Source organism: Morone saxatilis, unplaced genomic scaffold (genome assembly GCF_004916995.1).
Source record: "Morone saxatilis isolate NCDOM2014 unplaced genomic scaffold, NCSU_SB_2.0 Contig2, whole genome shotgun sequence".
Classification (NCBI taxonomy): Eukaryota; Metazoa; Chordata; class Actinopteri; family Moronidae; genus Morone; species Morone saxatilis.
The window spans coordinates 14,641,063-14,660,333 of NW_023339762.1; the positions used below are offsets into that span (position 1 = coordinate 14,641,063).

General features: G+C 40.8%; 4 protein-coding genes across 6 annotated transcripts; 1 reads left to right on the forward strand and 3 right to left on the reverse strand.

The window, feature by feature from the left end:
• Window positions 1-353: 353 nt before the first annotated feature.
• Window positions 354-7,785, reverse strand: rapsn (receptor-associated protein of the synapse, 43kD). The gene is made up of 8 exons (XM_035664568.1): window positions 7,143-7,785; window positions 6,076-6,414; window positions 5,239-5,397; window positions 4,266-4,364; window positions 3,984-4,106; window positions 3,838-3,891; window positions 3,002-3,201; window positions 354-2,444 (listed from the first exon to the last, which is right to left on the reverse strand). The coding sequence occupies exons 1-8, from the start codon at window positions 7,365-7,367 to the stop codon at window positions 2,372-2,374; spliced, it is 1,272 nt and encodes a 423-aa protein (XP_035520461.1). The 5' UTR covers window positions 7,368-7,785; the 3' UTR covers window positions 354-2,371.
• Window positions 7,786-8,368: 583 nt separating this feature from the next.
• kbtbd4 (kelch repeat and BTB (POZ) domain containing 4) lies at window positions 8,369-12,249 on the reverse strand. 2 transcript variants are annotated; one of them, XM_035665775.1, is made up of 5 exons: window positions 12,197-12,249; window positions 11,076-11,550; window positions 10,833-10,974; window positions 10,130-10,236; window positions 8,369-10,025 (listed from the first exon to the last, which is right to left on the reverse strand). In XM_035665775.1, exons 2-5 carry the CDS (start codon window positions 11,535-11,537, stop codon window positions 9,165-9,167), a joined length of 1,572 nt encoding a protein of 523 aa, XP_035521668.1. In that variant the 5' UTR covers window positions 11,538-11,550; window positions 12,197-12,249; the 3' UTR covers window positions 8,369-9,164. The 2 variants fall into 2 exon arrangements, with proteins under 2 accessions (XP_035521668.1, XP_035521670.1); XM_035665777.1 differs by lacking the exon at window positions 12,197-12,249 and adding an exon at window positions 11,953-12,176.
• Window positions 12,250-13,435: 1,186 nt separating this feature from the next.
• LOC118330874 (protein FAM180A) lies at window positions 13,436-14,353 on the forward strand. Its single transcript, XM_035665572.1, has 3 exons — window positions 13,436-13,585; window positions 13,771-13,835; window positions 13,946-14,353. The coding sequence occupies exons 1-3, from the start codon at window positions 13,519-13,521 to the stop codon at window positions 14,291-14,293; spliced, it is 480 nt and encodes a 159-aa protein (XP_035521465.1). The 5' UTR covers window positions 13,436-13,518; the 3' UTR covers window positions 14,294-14,353.
• A 64-nt stretch (window positions 14,354-14,417) lies between these two features.
• Window positions 14,418-18,681, reverse strand: ddb2 (damage-specific DNA binding protein 2). Of its 2 annotated transcripts, none has more exons than XM_035665569.1 (11): window positions 18,479-18,681; window positions 18,248-18,388; window positions 18,055-18,164; window positions 17,375-17,566; window positions 16,702-16,868; window positions 16,288-16,387; window positions 15,929-16,106; window positions 15,581-15,726; window positions 15,076-15,231; window positions 14,942-14,987; window positions 14,418-14,860 (listed from the first exon to the last, which is right to left on the reverse strand). In XM_035665569.1, exons 2-11 carry the CDS (start codon window positions 18,378-18,380, stop codon window positions 14,607-14,609), a joined length of 1,482 nt encoding a protein of 493 aa, XP_035521462.1. In that variant the 5' UTR covers window positions 18,381-18,388; window positions 18,479-18,681; the 3' UTR covers window positions 14,418-14,606. The 2 variants fall into 2 exon arrangements, with proteins under 2 accessions (XP_035521462.1, XP_035521463.1); XM_035665570.1 differs by lacking the exon at window positions 16,702-16,868 and adding an exon at window positions 17,055-17,200.
• Between the last annotated feature and the right edge of the window lie 590 nt (window positions 18,682-19,271).

Genomic DNA, 19,271 nt, shown 5'->3' on the forward strand with positions numbered 1-19,271 from the left:
ATAATATTATTATTAAAAATGAGGCTATCCAATAGCATCAATTATGAATCATTCATTTGATACTTTATTGCTCATGGTATCTGTAAAATGAACTGAGCATTGAATTGTGGAGAATCTAATGATGTGTACAATCGATCTAAGTACCTTAGAACTTGCTCAAGCAGGTGGCACAGTGGATTTAAAGAGGTTTTATAAATCCAAAAAATTTCTATAAAACCAGACCTGCATTTATTTGTCAAAACATGTAGCAGGCTACATAAAGCAGACGTCCCATCTAATTGGGACCCTGCTTTTAATTGAAGTTTTACGGTAGTCAGTGGCAGCACTATGATCACAGAATAGTGACACTTATGCTCATTTTCAGTGCACTTTATTTTCCATGATGAAATGTTTCCATATGCGACAGTACCATGGTTTGACTCAATGCATAAATATATTAACAATGCATTTTAGTCAGACTCTTAACATGATGTCTAGAAAAACATAACAATTCTACAAGTATTTATTTAAATGTTGTGTTATTACTGCATTAATCCTCTGAGGAAGGCAAATGCTTAGAGGCGAAAACAGAGGTAGTTTAAACCATTAAATATGAGTGGCTGTACTGTGAGTAAAATCGTATTCATACCCCAGAGCCAAGAATAAAAAGCAGACATAACATCTAAACTTTACAAGAGTTTTACATAGACTGTACTACAGGTAAACAGACAGTGAATCAACATTATTTTGGATGCAGGGACCTCAAACAGGAACCAGGTGCTGTCCAGAAGTGAGGTCACGTAGTGATGTGTTCTCAAAATGAGAAACATAAGTGCTCGTGCAGTAAAAGTAAATGTGTTGGTCTCTCTCTTCTTATGCAGCCACGTGTTGTATGGAGAGAGAAAACTAAATACTTCATATTTTAAAGCTACAGTATTTGTGTGTATTCCTCAAGTTTGATGCTTTTGTCTATGAATGTTTCAAAAAGGCTTAAATAGTAAATTATTTTGTCATCGCAGTACCGAGAATTTATCCTGTTTCCACCATACAGAAAATATTCTTACTAAAAAGAAATCTAGTAGAAGGATCTTAGAGTTTTTTGAGGAGCTACTGTTTGTGATAAACCTTGTTTAAGCCATGATGTTTTTAATTAATATGGCTTTTTTTCCCCAAATCACCATGTCTAAAATAAAACAAATATATAAGGGATATAAATGATAAAAGCCACTGAATATTAAGAAATACTATAATAAACAATTCTGAAATAAGTAAATAAAGTTTTCATGGATACATAATTTGATGTAATCCAACTTTGTTGCTTGGCATTGTGAATAAAACATGCAACAATAAATTATATGATAGCTGTTTTTTGGCATTGTCTGTTTAGAATTAAAATGCCTCAGCAAGTAAATAATCTCAATCTGACAAATAAGAGTTTTTACATATGACTAAAATTATGAAAACACCACATTAAATCATACTGAATCTCCTCTAAATAATTATTTGCTTGAGTGTGAGATTGGTCAAAGAAGATCCTTTCCCAATAGGTTTCCCTCTCAACAGTATTATGTTGATGTCAGAGTACAACATTCCCACAAATGGACAGAAAAGGAATTTCTATGAACACAATGTGTGTTGATCCTGCTCCTTAATCACAATGAATAAGGAGGGAAAAAAACAGCTGCATGTACCTGTTTTGTAAAGACATACTAGTTTTTGAATGGTTAAGAGATTTTAGTTTGTTTTTAGGTTTAAAAAAAAAACACCTCAAATAAATCAAACCTTTGAAGCAAATTAACATGAGAATAGTATGTACATGAATACAAGAATAAATATACCATGTATGAAATCAGTTAAATTCAGAAATGGCTCTGTGCTCTGATAAAAAAAAAATCTGAAAACTGTTGAGTACATAACAAGTGGATGTTGTGTAAAAGGTAATAACCCTGCGACTAAGCTTACGGAGATATCACTGACAATCTTTCATCTTGAGTTTAATAAACAATTCTAATGCATAAAATGGCAAATACAAGTTATAAATGCTCTTTGGACGGTCCATATTCCTCTAGGTTTAAATTCTGCAACAAATGGCCAGTCGTCAGAGACAATGTAGGTTCTTTCTTCTTCGGCTTATATTGAAATGTAACACTGTCAGTTGTACCTCCTCAGTCAGCTGTCACTCACAGGCTGTCTGTCAACAAGATGGATGCTTTGATTGTGTCCTCAGAGCTGCTGCACTCTGGGTTCAGTTCAGCATCCTCCGCACAGAGCTGTGAATTATTACTCCTCAAACATGTTCAGCACATCCTGAGGCTGCCTGCTTCTCTCAGATCAGTCAGGAGTATGCGTCGCACTGTGTCTGCAGATCCAACGCACAAACATGGTTTCACAATCACACGAATCCAGGTTTCATGGAGGACTTGAAACATTTAGGACAACCCTTCGTCCCGTTTGTCTGCAGACACCTGAAAGGATAAAACGGCCGAGTGTCAACAGCTTTATGTGTCATCCTGTAAATGAGTTCAAATAAAGAAATACACATGCTAAAGGACCAGTGTGAAGGATTTAGGGGCATCTAGCGGTGAAGCTGCAGATTTACTGAACACCGCTGGCGTCTGTATTTGACCATCAGGGAATGAGAACGGACTGGGATTTTTTTTTTAGGGGAGATACGGCTGACAGGTCCTATCTACATTTCCCAGTGTTTGTTGTCCCTTCTGCGGCCACCGTTAGGAAACATTTGGTTGGTTTAACAGGCGGACTCCATGGAATTGCGACCTGCGGCGTCTTCAGATCAAAAATGTCTCATTTCTTTTAAGTAACGAAAACACAAAGATTCTTATTTTCTGGAGATTATACACTAATGAAAACATACCTGTGAACTTATATTCCATATTAACCAGTGTGAATAACATATAAGTTATGTGTAAAGAACATCAAAGTAAAAATCACACTCAATAATTAGTCTTATCTCCTAAATGTATGTGTCAAAAATAATAAAAGGCAATAGTAGAGCACCCACTTGAGATGGAAAATGTGGGAACAGGGTAAGGCCTGCAGTTTTTGGTCCCTGTCCCCGATGGACTCTCCACACATGCCGCAGTAGAGCTCCAGCTCCTCGACACACTGCAGGAACTTCACCACTTGCTCTCTGAGCTCCTCCTGCTGCCCCCGGCTTCGATAAATCCCTTCACTCAGGCAGTGTACCTTCAGCGTACACAGCTTCAGACACATATCAGAAAAGACTGTCAATAACCCAAAGATATTCAGTTTACACTCACATGTGACCAGCGGTGGAAAGTAACTACGTATATTAACACAAGTACTATACTTAAGTACTTTATTCTATCCAATTTATGCTCCATTATACTCTCCTACGTTTCAGAGGGAAAATATTGGACTTTTTACTTAATTATTTAACAGCTTTGATTTACTTTGATTGTCCATACAAAACATGACCTGGAGTGATATGCAGCAAATGGCCATTGGCTGGAATTGATCATATGCCCGCTGCAGCAAGGACTTAGCCTTGGTACACGGTCTACCAGGTGAAGTACTGGGGCCCCCTTATACTTATGTACTTTTACTCAAGGAGAAACATTTCAGTATTTTAATGTCATATTGTTACTTTTGCTTAAATAAAGAATCTCTACGTCTTCCACCACAGTTTGTGAGAGGAAGAACTCACTTCAATCAATCAGTCAAATGTTTGGCATTTTTGCTTAAAAAGTAAGTAAAACAGTAATTAGTAAAACAGTTGCTAATTCCTTTTCTGCCCATTGGCTTATCAATTAATGGACTAATTGCTGCAGCTCTACGTGTGTGTTTTGACTTGCTGGTGTTTCGAGCACCATTTACCTTGTTTCCCATTCCATCTGCTAATTCCTGTGCTCGCTGCAAAGAATCAAGAGCCTGGAGAATAAACAGCGAGGGAGGAAGTGTCATAATTATTATAATTATAAGTTTCACTTTGTAAGATAGATTTTATATATAATTATAAATACCTTGTCAAATTCTTTCTGCACAAGCCAACACTTTGCAACTCCCAGGTAGACCTGTGTTTGTCCAAGACGGTTTCCGATCTCAGTCATGATACCCAGTGCAGACTCGTAGCGAGGGAATGCTTTCTGCATGGATGAAGAGAAATACCACAATAAAACTCACCATATAGATGGAAAACAACTAAATATCAGAATCAACATATTTCAGTGAGAAAGCACAAAGATACATAAAGCAAAGATCTCATCATTAAACCCAACTGGTCTGCACAAATGGTGGCACCTTACATCAACGTCGCGCCTGCAGCGGTGTATGTCGGCAAAGTTTAGTAAGCACAGAGCCTGCAGAGGACGGTCTCCATGCTGCAGAGCAATCTTCATAGACTCCTGTTGAAGTGCAATACAGAGTTTAGAGGAGAAGAAGAAGTTTGTTTGACCTTCTCAGCTGTGATACCAAAGCTCTGCTGAAATCTAATGATGGGAAATTATGGTAATCATTTTGGATCATTTCTTTCCAGTCAGGTTTAATATTGGTAGATAACATTTTATTTAATGGCAGTATTAAACTGTACAGTACCATAACATATAATACCCCTCCTATATTCCTATTATGATGGAAAAATTTCAGAGCATACATTTAACAATTAAACAATCTTTTCATTCATAGAGAATTGTTTATGAAAGAAGTGCGAATCCTTAACAGTTTACAAATGGCATGCAGTTATTTCATTTAGCAGTGTCAGTATATTTTCAAATAAACCGGACTGAGAAGTGATGCCGAACGTGAGACGTTGTTGTTTCAGCTTTAGGACTCTTGTGCTGGTATTCTAAATATGACAAGATGTGTAAATTGTTTGGCTAAATGCGTTTGGCAAATGTAATAAATCTGAAATACATCCTGCTGTCTTGTTGCAATACTTTTGCACTCCAAGGCAATGACATCAAGTTATTTTTCACCCTCAGTACATAATTAGAACACAGTGAAGCCTAAAGCCACCCTCTTCATTAACACTTTAAACCAGCGCCTCTGTGAGCATATTTCTGTCTAGGTCTAAGGCCTGGTACAACAGAACAACTGCCGCCTGCACCTGTCGGCACCACAACATCTACTGTATCTGCAGTGCCGACATCAGAACAGCCAAAGGCATCAGGGGACGGCGACTTTGTGAGGGGAACAAAAACTGTGACATTCTATGTATGTTTGTCTTTTTGGGATGAATCTCTTGAGGAGACACATGATGTGTTGGTTATAAAACAATACCTCACAGCATTCCATGGCGTCTGGCAGGCGCTCGAGTTTCCTGTAGGCTACAGACATGTGGTACTGGCTCATGGCTCGATACTTGAGGCTCCAGCTCTTGCCGTAGTCATTGACGAGCTCAGCTGCTTTGCAGGGGAAGAACAGGGCTTTCTCATAGTCCTGTTGGCAGAGGTTATCGATGAGTAAGACCTCTGATGTCCAATTATTGTCCACAAATGGCAGTAGCTTAGTCAAATGTCCAATTTAGATATGACTAATATGACTTTCTGGTTTGTAATTCCCTTCCTGTGACAGTATTCAAACAAATAATCTTTTAGAACTTTTTGATACAAGTATCCAGTATTATTAACAGGCGTATTATGTTTTCTTTCATAAAATAACGTGATATATGAGTGCATTCTTCAAACGCTACTTCATCACAATCCCATTGAAACCAATCCCCAGTGGGAAGCCAAGGGATTACTCTTACAAATCTCTGATGTCAAGGGTACTACATAAGCCCCCTGCCAGCCAGCCCACTCACTCCACCCTTGTTTTACAATGCCCAGTACTACACCAGCTAACCATTGATGATGTTTGCTTGGATGCTCTGCAGTGTTATCATACTGTTGGCAACACCGTTATTGATTGCACAATCAAGACGCACATGCAATCCAATGAATGAACTATCAAAGTATTTTAGCTCTTGTACAGCTCGAAAAGGTTAGACTTATTGCTGAAAGACAGTTAGTCAAAAGGTAATGCTGTGCACAGACTGGTATGTAGTGGGCTATCTGCAGTGTACCTCACATTAAAGCTTTTCAGCTTGACTCATACATTCATTTTATAAAAACGTACCTTGAGCTGGACATAGATGTTTCCCAGACTGCAGCAGACTCTGCACTCCAGCATCTTGTCATCGTTGTTGTGTGCGTAGCGCAGGGCCTTCTCGTAGCTCTCCAAAGCTTTCTGGAAGACACTGAGGCCCAGGAAGGCGTTGCCCATGCTAAGACATACCTGGCCATTGAGCTGCAGGCTGACGGTGGTACCCTGCATATTTAAGCAGGTCTTACAGTAGGACACCGTTTTCTGGAAGTCGCACAGCTTCTCGTTGCTGCGCGCCAAGTTCAGGTAGCCCTCTGTCAGGTAATCTGGGTCCTCCATTTCTCTGGCTGTGTCAATTTGATCTAGAGCATACTGCCAAGAGAGCGTAAGGTGATGGACAACCAGCAGGCAAGTTGTGAATAGTAAGATGGATGTTATGTCTTAAATTCAAAGAGATACTGGATAAAAGGTAAATTATGTGATTCCTTTATTGAAAGACGTAAGGCTTCTACTTTATAGGGTCCTCATTAAAGCTGTGTGAAAGAGAGTGGGTGCTGCTTGAGTAAAGATGATTATGTCAACAAGACACCCCACACTGATACTCAGGTTGCAGGGCACTTATTTACTCTGCATCGCGTGGAAGCCACAAATTAACCCATGCTTCTCAAGATCACTGCGAATGGAACTGAACAGGTGACCTCTCCTCGTTCAATAATCACTTGGATGTTGTGCAAATGTTCAAATACAACTACAGTGTGAACTGCAGCAGACATGACATATAGAATTTATGAGATATACAGTGACATTCAACCTCTCTCTCTCACACACACACACACAGAGACAGACACACACAGAGACAGACAGTACTTTTGGTTGCATAACAGAAAATATGTGAGAAATGACTTGAAATATCTGAATCAAATGATAACACAGCTATTTAGGGTAGGAATATTAATGAACACTTTTCATACAAGGAAAAATTCACATAGCTTAGATACATATTTTCCCATACTCACATTAATACAGACTGATTATTTTATTTGATTAACTAAACTGTATTCAGTTATTGTATGAAACATACGCTTCTTTGGGAGGCCTACCTTGAGCATATCTTTATATTTCCCCATTTCTGAGTGAGCTGTGATCAGGCACCCCAACACCCGAAACTTCCCTCCAGGATCTGAGGTCTTCTCCAGCACTTTTGTCCAGACATGCAGGGCTTTGTCTGTCTGATTGGACTGATACAACCTCAGGCCCTTCTCTATCTGCTGCTTGGTTTGGTCCTGGCCCATCTCTGGTGCAAGGCGCCTCATAAAAATATTCATTCGTTTAGGCCATGCAATTTCAGTGAGGCAGCAAGAAAGTAGATCCTTGCCATGCACAGTACAACTCCAAAGAAGATCCCTTGAAGATGATCCTCTGAGAGGTCGGAGCCAGGAGGCCTACCAGATCCCGCTCTCTCAGCTCCGGCTGTGCTGAGATGGGGAAGAAACTGGATCCACCGAAGTAAAACGGCAACACACCAAGACCATTATCACCAATCGCTTCGTGGAAAGCCAGAAAAATACCATCCCCATTTAACCCAGCAATGATCCCCTCTCACCATCAAGTGTTCAAAAATTCTCCCTCAGATTTCCGTTTGAAAAATGCCAAAGAAACACGTTTCCCGGCGGAGTGCTAGCAGTGATATCCCAGAATATCTACTCCCTCCACGCCCCAGCGAAAGGAATTCTCAGCACCCCCCCATGTCCAACCCCCTCCACCTTCCTCCTACTGCTGGCGCTACAGCAGATGGCCTTGTCACTCTAGCCCATGTGTCCCTTCAGGAATTCTGTCCTGCCCTCAGCAAGCAGTCCCAAGGTCACTATAGCTCCTAGCGATCTACCTCCACACTGACCCTCACTCACCGACCAAACACAGGACTACACATTTTTACATCACAACCCTCTGGAGCATTAAAAACACACATCCACGAATGGATCTCACCAGATTCTCACATGTGAGACTGTGAACGGTGATATGGGGGGCTATAAACAGCTTTATTGCCCAACATTAAAGGACTACATGTCAGATGGTGCTCGTAGTGGTCGTCCAGTTCCTATTGAGAGTTCTTATGGAGGCGCATATGTGCCCCCAGAAACCCCCACCCCTCATCTTGGCGTCAGCAACTGATGCTTAGAATAGTTCACAAAGTCTGACATGTTACTGGGTTTGGGTTTCAGCTGCACAGCCTCCTGCAGCACATCAATGGGATCAAAGTTTTGGCCTCTCTGTAGTAGCTTTGTCCCCTCTCAACGCACGCCGACCCCCCCCCCCCAAGGACAAAACAGGCACCTTTACCACCTTGCCATTCACGAGATGCTTTACCAATCCAAGGATAAAGTGCACCACTTTCAAGTGCACCACTGTATGCTTGCAAGATTTAAGATCCTAAATTCCTGGTAGTAGTATAGTATTAATAGTAAGAGACAGTTAGTGCATGAAGGCTAGAGGGCCATAAATATCAAAACAAACAGTGACAGCGTGTAGCTACACAGCGATATATATTTAACATTTCTGCTAACACTTGAACGTGTACATTGTACATCAAAATATACAATCTTAGGACAAGAAACTGTGAAAAATTGAAAAGTTAGAAAACATCCTCCGTTATCATGTTTATGCACATGTGAATTAAAGTTTGACATCTGAGGATATTTAACCTACAACATCATGATACACATATTCACATACAATATACTGAAGGATGTTTTATGTTCAGTTAAGCTTTTACACTGAAGTTGTTCATGCGTGTCAGTAAACGAGCAGTGCACAAGAAAACAATGTCAGCTAGTTCATCACTGGTTACAGCATCATCACAAATGACTTCTCAGCTAAGGGATCCACAATGAGACACACTGTAATACAAGCACGTGACACACACAGCGCTGAACTGTTTTTTTACTGGTCTGGTGGTCAGAATGGTCAGAGTGGAATGAGTGACACAGAAAACCAGCTGAGCAAATACATTTAGAGCAGGTTTTCCTCGTAGGATGTCTGAAGTCATGGTAAGTTATCCAACAGTCTTCCCTGATTCTCTGTGGCGAGTGTGGGGGCCACAGTGCGAACATCAAGAGGACAGTTTAGGCCAAAACGAACTGCCAGTTTGTGAGCAGGATTTTTATACCTCGGATAACGGATACGACAGATGTGGCCGGGTTAAACTTTAACGTGTTGGCGTCGCCTTTCTTACATTTGTCCCTGAAGACGTATATGCAGCCGTTACAGCTGGCCACCTTCCACAGCGACGGAACGCAGCTCCACACCTCGGGGAAGCGCAGGCGGGTGAAGCTCTCCAGCAGAGGGTTGTAGCACACCAGGGAGTCTCCCTCTGCTACGATGAAGATCACGTCCATGTGGACTGCAGCGTGCATGCAGCCAGCAAACGGCAGCATATAAGGTTTGATCTGGCACTTCTGGGAGAAGGTGTCAAAGCACTGAATCAGTCGAGATGGCTTAGTAAAGAAGTCCATGTCATTCTCCTCCCCTCCGAGCAGGTAGATAGTTCCTCCCAGGTTAACGCCAGCAGCCCCGGACACTGCAGTGTCCAGCTGGCCGGTCTCTGTCCACATGTTGTCCTTCACGGTGTAGTAGATGACGGCGTTAGAGAGCGTGTCCTGTAACGTCTTACCTCCTAGTGAGTAGATAGCGTCTTCAGTGGAGACAGAGACCATGGTGTGGTGGAGGCGGTCTCTGGGCAGTGGAGCGCAGCGCTCCCAGTCCATAGTGTGCATGTTGCACTTCCACATGCGGCGAGGTATAGACCCCCCCACCACGTACAGGTCACCTCCGTGTTTACAGGCTGCAGTGATCTGATGGCATAAACTGTTTTGGCCGCTCACGCTGATCGCATCGTCCTCGTCACAGTGAAGTGACACGGCCAGAGAGTGAGTCCGTGTCTCCTCTTTACCGATCAGGTAAATGTGGACGTTCTCACCAATTTCCTGCAGAAATACGAGATAAAGACATATCAGACACCAGAAATATAAGTAATTACAACAGACATCAAATATATTTCAGATCTAGATCAACAAATATGAAATGTTACCTTTAGATTTTCTTGGAGGATACAAGAAAACTCCTCTCTCTCCACCTTGTTATGGTTTATCCACGACTCGATGGCCACTGTTGGATTCTGGGAGCTCGGAACTCCATCTGAACACAAACAAACACAAAGCCTGAGTTACATACATAAAATGTGTTTCTGTGACACTGTGCTCATATGATACTTACTTGCATCAACCATTCAGTTACTATAAAATGTGTATTCAAGGTTACAAGACTATCACTGTTTTTGCGACAAATGATTTAATGGAAAACAATTTTCCCCCTTTTTCAACCACAAAGGCAAAAGCTGGTTTTCGGCCATTTCAGTAAAGACTGAAAAACTATCTTATAGAAACTGTAAATTCAGCTGGAAATATGTAACAGTGTCACAGTGCAGATCATTTTTGTTTTAGTGACCAATGTATGACCATTGCAAGCTAAAGCAGTGCAGACTGTACAGTTTCTACTGCACACTGTGCAATAATAACATAAATCTGACAAAGCTAAATCTGTCTGAAGTAAGTTTAAGACTGTGTTCATTCATTTTCATATCATATGGAAACTAAAATAAATGTGTTTAAATTTGGAAAAGGTGTGATTTGGACAGCAGTAATGTAAATAATATAATATATGGCTTGTAGCAAATGAACAAACATAGTTTGGGACTTCATGGCACATAGCGATTGGACAGCAATGCGTAATACCTTTGATGATGTCCAACAGCAGACAGAGAGGCAGATTAAGAAATTCTTCAGTCTGATGCAGCTGGGCCAGGTGGATTTTAGCACAATGCTTGGCTGCAGTATACAACTCCTGGTCACTGTGTCTGTCTGCGAGCCACATCACCTGGGCAAAAAACAAATAACAAAACAGGAAATCATACAACGGATATTACACAATTGTGACCAAGAAACAAACTACAAGGCTTGTGAGAAACAGTGAATCACCTGCAGGCAGTTCTTGACCTCTACTGTCCGTGAGAGGAAGCGAGAGCACTCCTCAAACAGTGCAGTCAGCTGGTACATGTCCGACATCTCGTAGGTGTCCTGCAGCTCCTCCACCCTCAGTTTAATCGTGCCGTGATAGATGTAATCGACCAACAGCTGAAAGACAGTGGCACTGACATCCTTCAGCTCAATGGAGCGGTTGTGGGACTCTTTGAGGTTGGAGGTGAACATGGAGCGGAAGAAGCTGCTCTGCGCCGAGAGCACCAGCCGGTGCAGGTGAAACTCTTTGCTGTCCACAGTGACGGTGACGTCAGCAAACAGGCCGTCCTCCAGACACAGGTCCATGATGCTCTTCACCACCCGGCTGGAGTGGGAGCGGTCGGTGAAGGTGTATCCCAGGAAGTAGTTCTCCTCTCCCACTGAGCCCCCGACACTGAGGCCAGCCTCCTCGCTGGACTCCATCTTTGATGCTCGTCTGACAAAGTCAACAAAAACAGCACAGGATCAAGTTTTTAAGACATGTCGAGTGGTCATTTTTAAACATAAATAAGAAACATTTTTATAGGGATTCTTTTTTATTGTGAACATTATATTTACATAACAGGACATTTTACAGTTAAAAAAATGTTTTTTAGTGGACTAACTATGTTTTGGTGCATAAAATATAAAATGTCTCTGATACAAAATATAAAATAATGTGCTAATATTTGCTGATTGATCCTTCTAGCGTTGTTGTTGGATCAATATAATCATCATTTTGGAGACTGTAGTTTGTGGTGTTGTTGCTTTATACTGAAATGGTTTTCCAATCATCATCACCACGCCCATTTATTTCAACTAAATATCAGACAGCTCACAGTAAAACACACTCCCACACCTGAGAGAGACAAAGTGGCGATCAACATTGTGTCCCACTTAGAAACATTTCAACTCCTAGAAACACGAGAACAGACAAACTACAGACGCTAATTCAGTCCACAATAGATAATAACACACAATAGCTAGCTGGCTAACGTTTTAAAATGAAACCGTGCTACCGCAGAGACAGAGTTATAACTGGGATTGTGACCGCCACAGAGAGACGTGAGGCTTTAAAGTGACCGATAAACAACGTTGTTTACCTTTATTTCCACTACGTTATCATTCAGCAGCAACTCAACTGTTCCCCGGAAGTAAATAAACTTTTTCACCGGTCCGCTATGAAGCGACTCACTGGTATCAGGTGGCGCTGCTGCCGCCATGTGGTGGAGCTGTGTTACTACAGTCGTCATTTATAAATTACACTCAACTCACAATGTTTATATTTATTTTAATTATACTAATTAGGTCATTTGAACTGAGAGGAGTCAGTTATGTCGGCTGGACAGTTGGTTAATTACTTAATTAGCTACATAGTTAGTGACTCCAGCTGTGATCAGAAATAATGCTTTTGTTACATCATGTACTGTATAGATAGATACTTTATTGCATATTGTATGTATATCAGAATCAGAAATACTTTATTGATCCCCAGGGGGAATTTGTTTGTTACAGTTGTTCTATTCACACGTTAAAGAACTTATATTACAATGTATAGAATAGAAATGTATGTATAGGTACATACAAGTAAAGAGTAAAAATAAAAATGGAAATAGAAATATAATAAGAGGTTAAGAGATATAATAAGATAATAAGAGCCTATATACAAAGTAAATGTCACTGTAAACATATTCCACAGTATGTGCTGACAGAAATTAAATAGTTGCGAGTTTAAGATTGTGGTGTTGCAGATAATTACAAAGAATGATGTAATAATTACAAGAATAACATAATAATCAAGTGTATTGCACCTTAATCGACTTATTCCACATTAACAGTAATAGTTTAATATAACATTATTCATCTTAACTGGCTGAGGTTTTGAGGTTATATTATTTATTTGTCTTATCCAATTCCACCTAAAGCGAAAGAGGTGAGCTTTAAAATCCTTTGACATTTATTAATTCAAGAAATGATTGGATTCAAGAATGAAGTAGGGAAATTTGTATTCAGTGGTAAATAATTAAATGTTTTTGGGTAAGTAGTATTAGACATATTACTTATAGATTGAGCCCTTAATGAACAAAGAGAAATGAACTAAACTTATCCTTTACTTAACTTATTGTGTACTGGATTTTATAGATGTTTATATTTGTTTATTCTATTGTTGAACACTGTTGTCTCTGTACCTGCTAGCTCAAAGATCTGCATGCTGTGGATATGAAAAATGAGGAATTAAAAAAGAATTGCCTTCTGCTCTGCATTACAGCCAACTGGCTTTTGGTTCCTTTTTCCAAGGTGGAAAAATGCCTGGTATTCAGGCTGAGTTGCTTCTGCCTAGATTCACAAAACTGGGCGAGGGAGAGCAGAGGTGAAAAGGATGCCGTGAGTTATCTGTCGGTTAAAAATCAAAAGAAGACTGAAGATGAAAATACAACTTACAATCTTCCTTCAGGTCACTTTGTGGATTTGCTTTGAGCAAGTGCTGCAAGGTAAGTAGAAACAGAAGATCCTTTAAAAAAGACTGTGTGATGTGGACAGAAAGTTTTAGATTGTTATATAAATATACTGCATGCACTGTTCAGCATGCAGTACCGTGTCCACATATGCAGACAGTTTATCCGCAGTGATTCATTTTACTTGTGTCGCAGTTAAACTCGAGTATTTTATACTTCAGATGTGGCTGCAGGCAAAAATCCAACTTCTCAAAAAACAGTCTCTGATGCAAGCCTGATGTTTGAGGTACTTTCTTCCCTTTAGAGTTAAACTGTCTAAATGCAGATAAATTAAACATCTTGCTATGTTTTACTTGCAGAGTGAGTGCTGGGTATGTTTTTCTTTCCTGTATGCAGTTCTTGCTGAGTGGGCTTGAGATGGACCAGGACAACAACATCATCTTGCACGACAAGGAACTGGCATCAATGAGGTCAGGGCGGGCTTTCCTGTCCCAGATCAACGACAACATCCCCAGAAGTCGGAGCTCCATGCTGCAGATGGTGACCGCACTGAAGGCTCAGAAGAGGCGGCCGCTGACTCAGACTCAGTTTGAGAGTCTTGTCCTGAGCATGGTGTACTCTGCCTACCAGGCCCGGCGTCAGGACAGGGATGAGGAGCAGAAGGCCTGGGGTGGAGTGCTTCTCCAGTTGGCAAATGTCACGGTCCATGAGCTACGTGGAAGTCCTCTCTTCAATTATGCATGACACACATATCACCATTCTGTATGAGATGAAAGGTGTATGCAATAAATCACTTACCTTAAATCTTCCTGCAATGTGTATTCATAATAACACATCAAAAGATTTGTAATGTACGGACTCAATCATGTATGAAACAATCTTTTTTTTTTTATTATAGAACAGTAGAAAAACATTTGTGAGAACATACAAGAGTTCCAGTTTTAAACTGGTTTATAAAAGAATATGTGAAATATTTTTTAAACATTCAAACAATCCCTGAAGATAGAGACACAGTGAACAAAGGAATTATATACATCGATTTTCACTGGGGTACAGTTTACTTCTTCCTCATCTGTGCTTGTTTTTGTTTTGTACACCCAGTTTTGGTCTTGGTTTTGGTCCCTGATTCTTCGAGAGAAGCCAGTTTCTTCTTGAGCTTCGCATCCGCAGCAGGACCTCTCCTGTTTCTGCTGGAGCGCTGCTGTTCCCTCCTCTGGCCTCTCGAACTGTCCGCTGAGGTCGAAGTTTCCTCCTGTTTGTGCCGCTCGTTCATCAGGGACTCGTTTCTATCCCAGACGAGCACCGTCACACCTGTCAGAGAACATTAAGCAGCTTTAGAGACGCAATCTGATACCAACACATCGATCAATAATCTGCTTTTGAAGAACTCACCCATTCCAGATCCAATCACATCGCCCATGGGATTGAATTTGTTGATCTGTAAAAACACATTTTCATGTGTTAGTTACTACAGTTTTTGTGCATTTTGAGGTCTTTCTGGTGTGTTTTTTTTAAACCAGACTCACAGATTTGATCCCTGCGACAGTGGGATCCTGCAGCTGACACACGAGCTCTGCAGTGTTGGAATCAAAGATGTCGATTGTCCTCTGATCTCCGAGAAAAACCCGGTCATCAGGGTAGCGGCCGGCCACAATTAGGTCATAGACAGGGTGCCACGTAGCCTACGGGGGAATAATAACAGTATTCTGTTGTGACACAGTGACCAAGCACACACAATTGACAGGATGTTGCTTCCACCAGTAGTCCATTTTTATCTACAAATTACATGAATATTGTTTTTTCAACAGATTGTTCTACACATTTTAATATTCATCCTCATCCCGTATTTGGCTGTTCCACTCAAGCCATGTCCAGATTACAACTAGACTTTCTCAGACATCTCTGCACTCAACTCACACTGAATGTGTATAAGAACCTGTAATTTCACTGAATATATTCCTGCCAGTCTTACACCTAATGGTCCCGAGGTTCTTTAATCTATAATAATAAACATCTAGAGAAGAAACAAACCTTGATGGGTGTGAGATGCTGAAACTGTCTGTGTGGATGTTGGATGATATGCTGAGGCTTCGACCAATTGGAGGACGAGTAGACCCGGATCTGGTCGTACTGATCTGTGGTGAGCAACTTGGAGCAATCCAGTGGGTTGAAATATGCTGCGACAATGATAAATTCATTAATAAAACTGAACAGACTTGGACTAAATAGCCAGAGATATCACATCTTTTACCAACTATGACACGTTTAACTACGACTTCAAAAGTCAGGACAGGACACTTAATGTATCATTTACATTTATAAACTGCAGACTGAAGGATGAACTTAATTCATTCAGACAGGGTTTTCTGAGTGCGTTACCCGAGTTGACAGCTTTCTCGTGAGGCATTTCATGGAGGAAACTCTTCTTGTCTTTGATGTTTCTCAGGTCCCAAAGTTTCACCGTGTGGTCAACCGAGGCCGTCGCCAACAACCAATCACAACGGGGGTTGAACTCTGCATGGGTGACTTTGGCTTTGTGCAACTTGTCACTGAAAATCTACGACATCAAAACAAAGTCATCCATAATTAAAACACATACTTTTTAAATTACTTACAATATTTACTTGTTTAAAAATGAATGGCCTAAAAACAATATATTATATATCTATAATACATTAAAGTACTGTAAAATAACTGTGTGTTAAAATTTTCTACTTCATTGGGGAACGGACACATACCTTTTGGCCATCTAAACCCAGGAGTACGAGCTGTCCCACATTGTCTCCTGTCACAAGCATCTGCCTGCTTACTGACACATCTACACAGCAGTACCAGTAACTGTAAGAAAACACAGAGTGAGTGAATTATATAATGTAACAGATGAAAAAGATAAAACTTCCATAGTGCAACAACAAATTCATGATCTGATCAGTCAAAATTCTTTGCTGCTTGTATGTTTCAGGCTAAAACAAACCTATAAAAACACTGAATTATCTAAGAAATGTGCTGTTACAAATCGTGTTTCATTTCATGAAAAGCTAAAATTTTGGAGACGCTTTGTTTTTTTTAATATATAAAATATCTTGTTTATATATCAAAAAAAATCAGAGCATCTCTTTGCTGAGCATCAGTCTTCTTAGCAGTTTTCTCACCAAACATTGTGGTGATCGTGGCCACAGTCTTGAGTTCTGGACAGAACGGTGGGTGTGCGACCCTCAAAGCTCTGCACGGTCAGTGTGCCCTCACCCGAAGCCACATAGACTTTGGAAATATCCATCGGGCAGAACTTCATCCCTCCGATAAAGTCTCCTGCTCCGTTCTGTGCACACAAACACAAATGCAGGCCTATCACAGGGCAGTTATCAGCACCACACTGCCACTCAGATGTTTAGCAATGAACCAATAAGGGCCAACTGGAAAGGAAACTGATGCTAGACCAATCGGACCTAAATCTACAACCCTGTTCGATCGCAGCTTACAGAAAAAAAGGGGACTTAAGTCTTACTTCAGTGTGTCTGTGCTGGCAAACACTGTTAGAGTTGTCCCACTGAAATCTCGAAGTGCTGTCGTACCCCTCATAGACGAGGTGAACAGCTGAGTGGGATTTAACTGGTTAAACTTCATGTCTGTAACTGAGTCTCCAGGCCCCATCTAAGCAGAGAACCAACAACAGCGTGTTGTCAAGAAAATCATATTTGCACCATTTTTAAATTAATTACAGCATCAAAATGTAATTATTCTTGGCTTCAAATTGTTCAAAAACCATCAGTTGAACACCTCGTACTGCTGGTCAGCGAAGAATCTGACCATCGTGCAGAAACTCACCCCTTGAATTAACGTTTTCTTCGTGGGCTCCTCAAAGTCCCACAGATACAAGTCACCGCCCTTGGACCCCACAGCCAGAGTGGTGGGGTGCGTGGGATGCCACTCCAGACAGGTGATCCTGCGGTCGAAGGGGCTGGTGGCACCGTGGAAGTGATAGGACGACAGCGAGCGAACAAAAGGTTCCTGCAGACACTGGAAGAGACAACAGAGTTAAAAGACAACTGCTCATTGACACGCAGCCGAGGTTTATTTACAATCTATGGAAATAAATGTTCCTTCCTACTATAACAGAAGACGCTGGACATATATTATGATATATGTCAAGTCTCTCTCCACTCTTTCTTCTTGTTCCTACAGGTGGATGTTTGAAAGTTTCTCTGTGCTCACTGAAAATCTTTTTTTTAGGGGAGGGGCCTATGAGCATGATTTGTGACATCACAAATAGTCAGTCCTGGTCCAGTTTACAACTTATACAGTGTATAATGTGCTGTATGATGTACAAGCTTGAAGCCACCAGTGCACAAACACCGAGAATGGACTTCACAGTGAGAGCAGGACAACTTTACAAATGAACAGAGCTATTCATAGACTATTTGTTTACACCTTAACAGAAGTCTAAAGGGGTCTTTAAAAAGTAACACTCACACCTATGGCATTATATTTTGACCACCAACACTCACCTGTCTCATCTGTGAGTGGAGACTTTGCCCCAGAGTGCTCTTGTAGATGTAGTGCAGGATGCTTCCATACCCGCTTCTCTTCTGGACTCCTGCAGACTTAAGAGGAGGCCCTGCGAGACGCACACACCAAAATCAACAACCGAGGAGACAATAATATTCACCGTGCTGAGGCGGTCCTGTCAGAGCCGCTCACCTTGTTGGGATGTTTCTCCATCTTTCCTGTCTCGTAGTTTTTTGGAGAGAGTTGGAGCAGAGTTCTCCCCGCTTCTTTTCTTCACTTTACTCTTTGACTCTGATGCAGCTGACTTCGTCGGTTTGTTTTTCATGTCTCCTCCTACACAGAAGCGACGACTCTTATTACAGGAGACGACACGGAGGGTCTTTATCATTGAGCTGCATCAGTGGAGTGAAAACGAGCTCTTACCTGAGGTTGTTTCAGTGTTTAGTGCTGCAGGTTGAGGAGCTCCAGGGTTTACATAATACACGTGAGTGCGTTAATGGCTGCGACTGTTTTGTAACTTGTGTGATTACAGCTGGTTGACGGTAGGCGTCAGCAACCCTCAGTGGACGCCATGTCTGGAGTTTAGGTAGGACTACAAAGTGACGTCAGGTCTGCTTTCAGTTGAGGGGCTTCATTTCATTTGTGAAAGACTATATAACGTTATTATCCTGTTGTTAATGAAAAAAGAGAAACGTTTATGAGAAACACATTTAGCTTTAAGTCAGACTGATACATATTACAGTTAATGAATAATACGAACACAGAGCATAAAAAGAAACAAAGTTTTGCTTTTTCCCTTCAACCTTTCATAATACTACCACTTTTATTAATCGTAATGTATTTAACAAAACACAAACACATTACATATTAATGCATACATGGAAAGAGTGCTGGTGAGATGAACAATATCTCAGATCTTTTTTTCTATTACCCTTTTTTTTAATCATACGCAATTAATATTTCTGTAAAATCTGTAAGTTATATGTATTTATTTAATCCCTTAAGCTTCTGAAAAGAGGTCGTTAGTGGTGTATTTATTTGTCATCATTATTTATTTAATCATTAACTGCGTTTATTCTCTCTCTATACCTTTTCTTCTTGGATTAATTTGGGCTAACCCTAAATCTGACAAACACTGTCAAGTTAACTTACTATTCAAAAACAACAATGTTAATATATCTGTAACAAACTAAATCACTTACCTGTGTTGACACTT

Excerpts from the sequence above, each read along its gene's own strand:
- rapsn (XM_035664568.1), bottom strand. The coding sequence starts at position 7,367 with ATGAATATTTTTATGAGGCGCCTTGCACCAGAGATGGGCCAGGACCAA. Across the intron at positions 6,415-7,142 it reads AATATAAAGATATGCTCAAG|TATGCTCTAGATCAAATTGA; the intron begins GTAGGCCTCCCA and ends CTCTCTTGGCAG. Across the intron at positions 3,202-3,837 it reads CAGATGGAATGGGAAACAAG|CTGTGTACGCTGAAGGTACA; the intron begins GTAAATGGTGCT and ends ATGTGTCTGAAG.
- kbtbd4 (XM_035665775.1), bottom strand. The coding sequence starts at position 11,537 with ATGGAGTCCAGCGAGGAGGCTGGCCTCAGTGTCGGGGGCTCAGTGGGA. Across the intron at positions 10,237-10,832 it reads GCTGTTGGACATCATCAAAG|ATGGAGTTCCGAGCTCCCAG; the intron begins GTATTACGCATT and ends GTTTGTGTTCAG. Across the intron at positions 10,026-10,129 it reads TCCTCCAAGAAAATCTAAAG|GAAATTGGTGAGAACGTCCA; the intron begins GTAACATTTCAT and ends GTATTTCTGCAG.
- LOC118330874 (XM_035665572.1), top strand. The coding sequence starts at position 13,519 with ATGAAAATACAACTTACAATCTTCCTTCAGGTCACTTTGTGGATTTGC. Across the intron at positions 13,586-13,770 it reads CTTTGAGCAAGTGCTGCAAG|ATGTGGCTGCAGGCAAAAAT; the intron begins GTAAGTAGAAAC and ends TTTATACTTCAG. Across the intron at positions 13,836-13,945 it reads ATGCAAGCCTGATGTTTGAG|TTCTTGCTGAGTGGGCTTGA; the intron begins GTACTTTCTTCC and ends TCCTGTATGCAG.
- ddb2 (XM_035665569.1), bottom strand. The coding sequence starts at position 18,380 with ATGAAAAACAAACCGACGAAGTCAGCTGCATCAGAGTCAAAGAGTAAA. Across the intron at positions 16,869-17,374 it reads AGAAAACGTTAATTCAAGGG|AACGGAGCAGGAGACTTTAT; the intron begins GTGAGTTTCTGC and ends TTGTGTGCACAG. Across the intron at positions 16,107-16,287 it reads TGGGTTTAGATGGCCAAAAG|ATTTTCAGTGACAAGTTGCA; the intron begins GTATGTGTCCGT and ends TTGATGTCGTAG.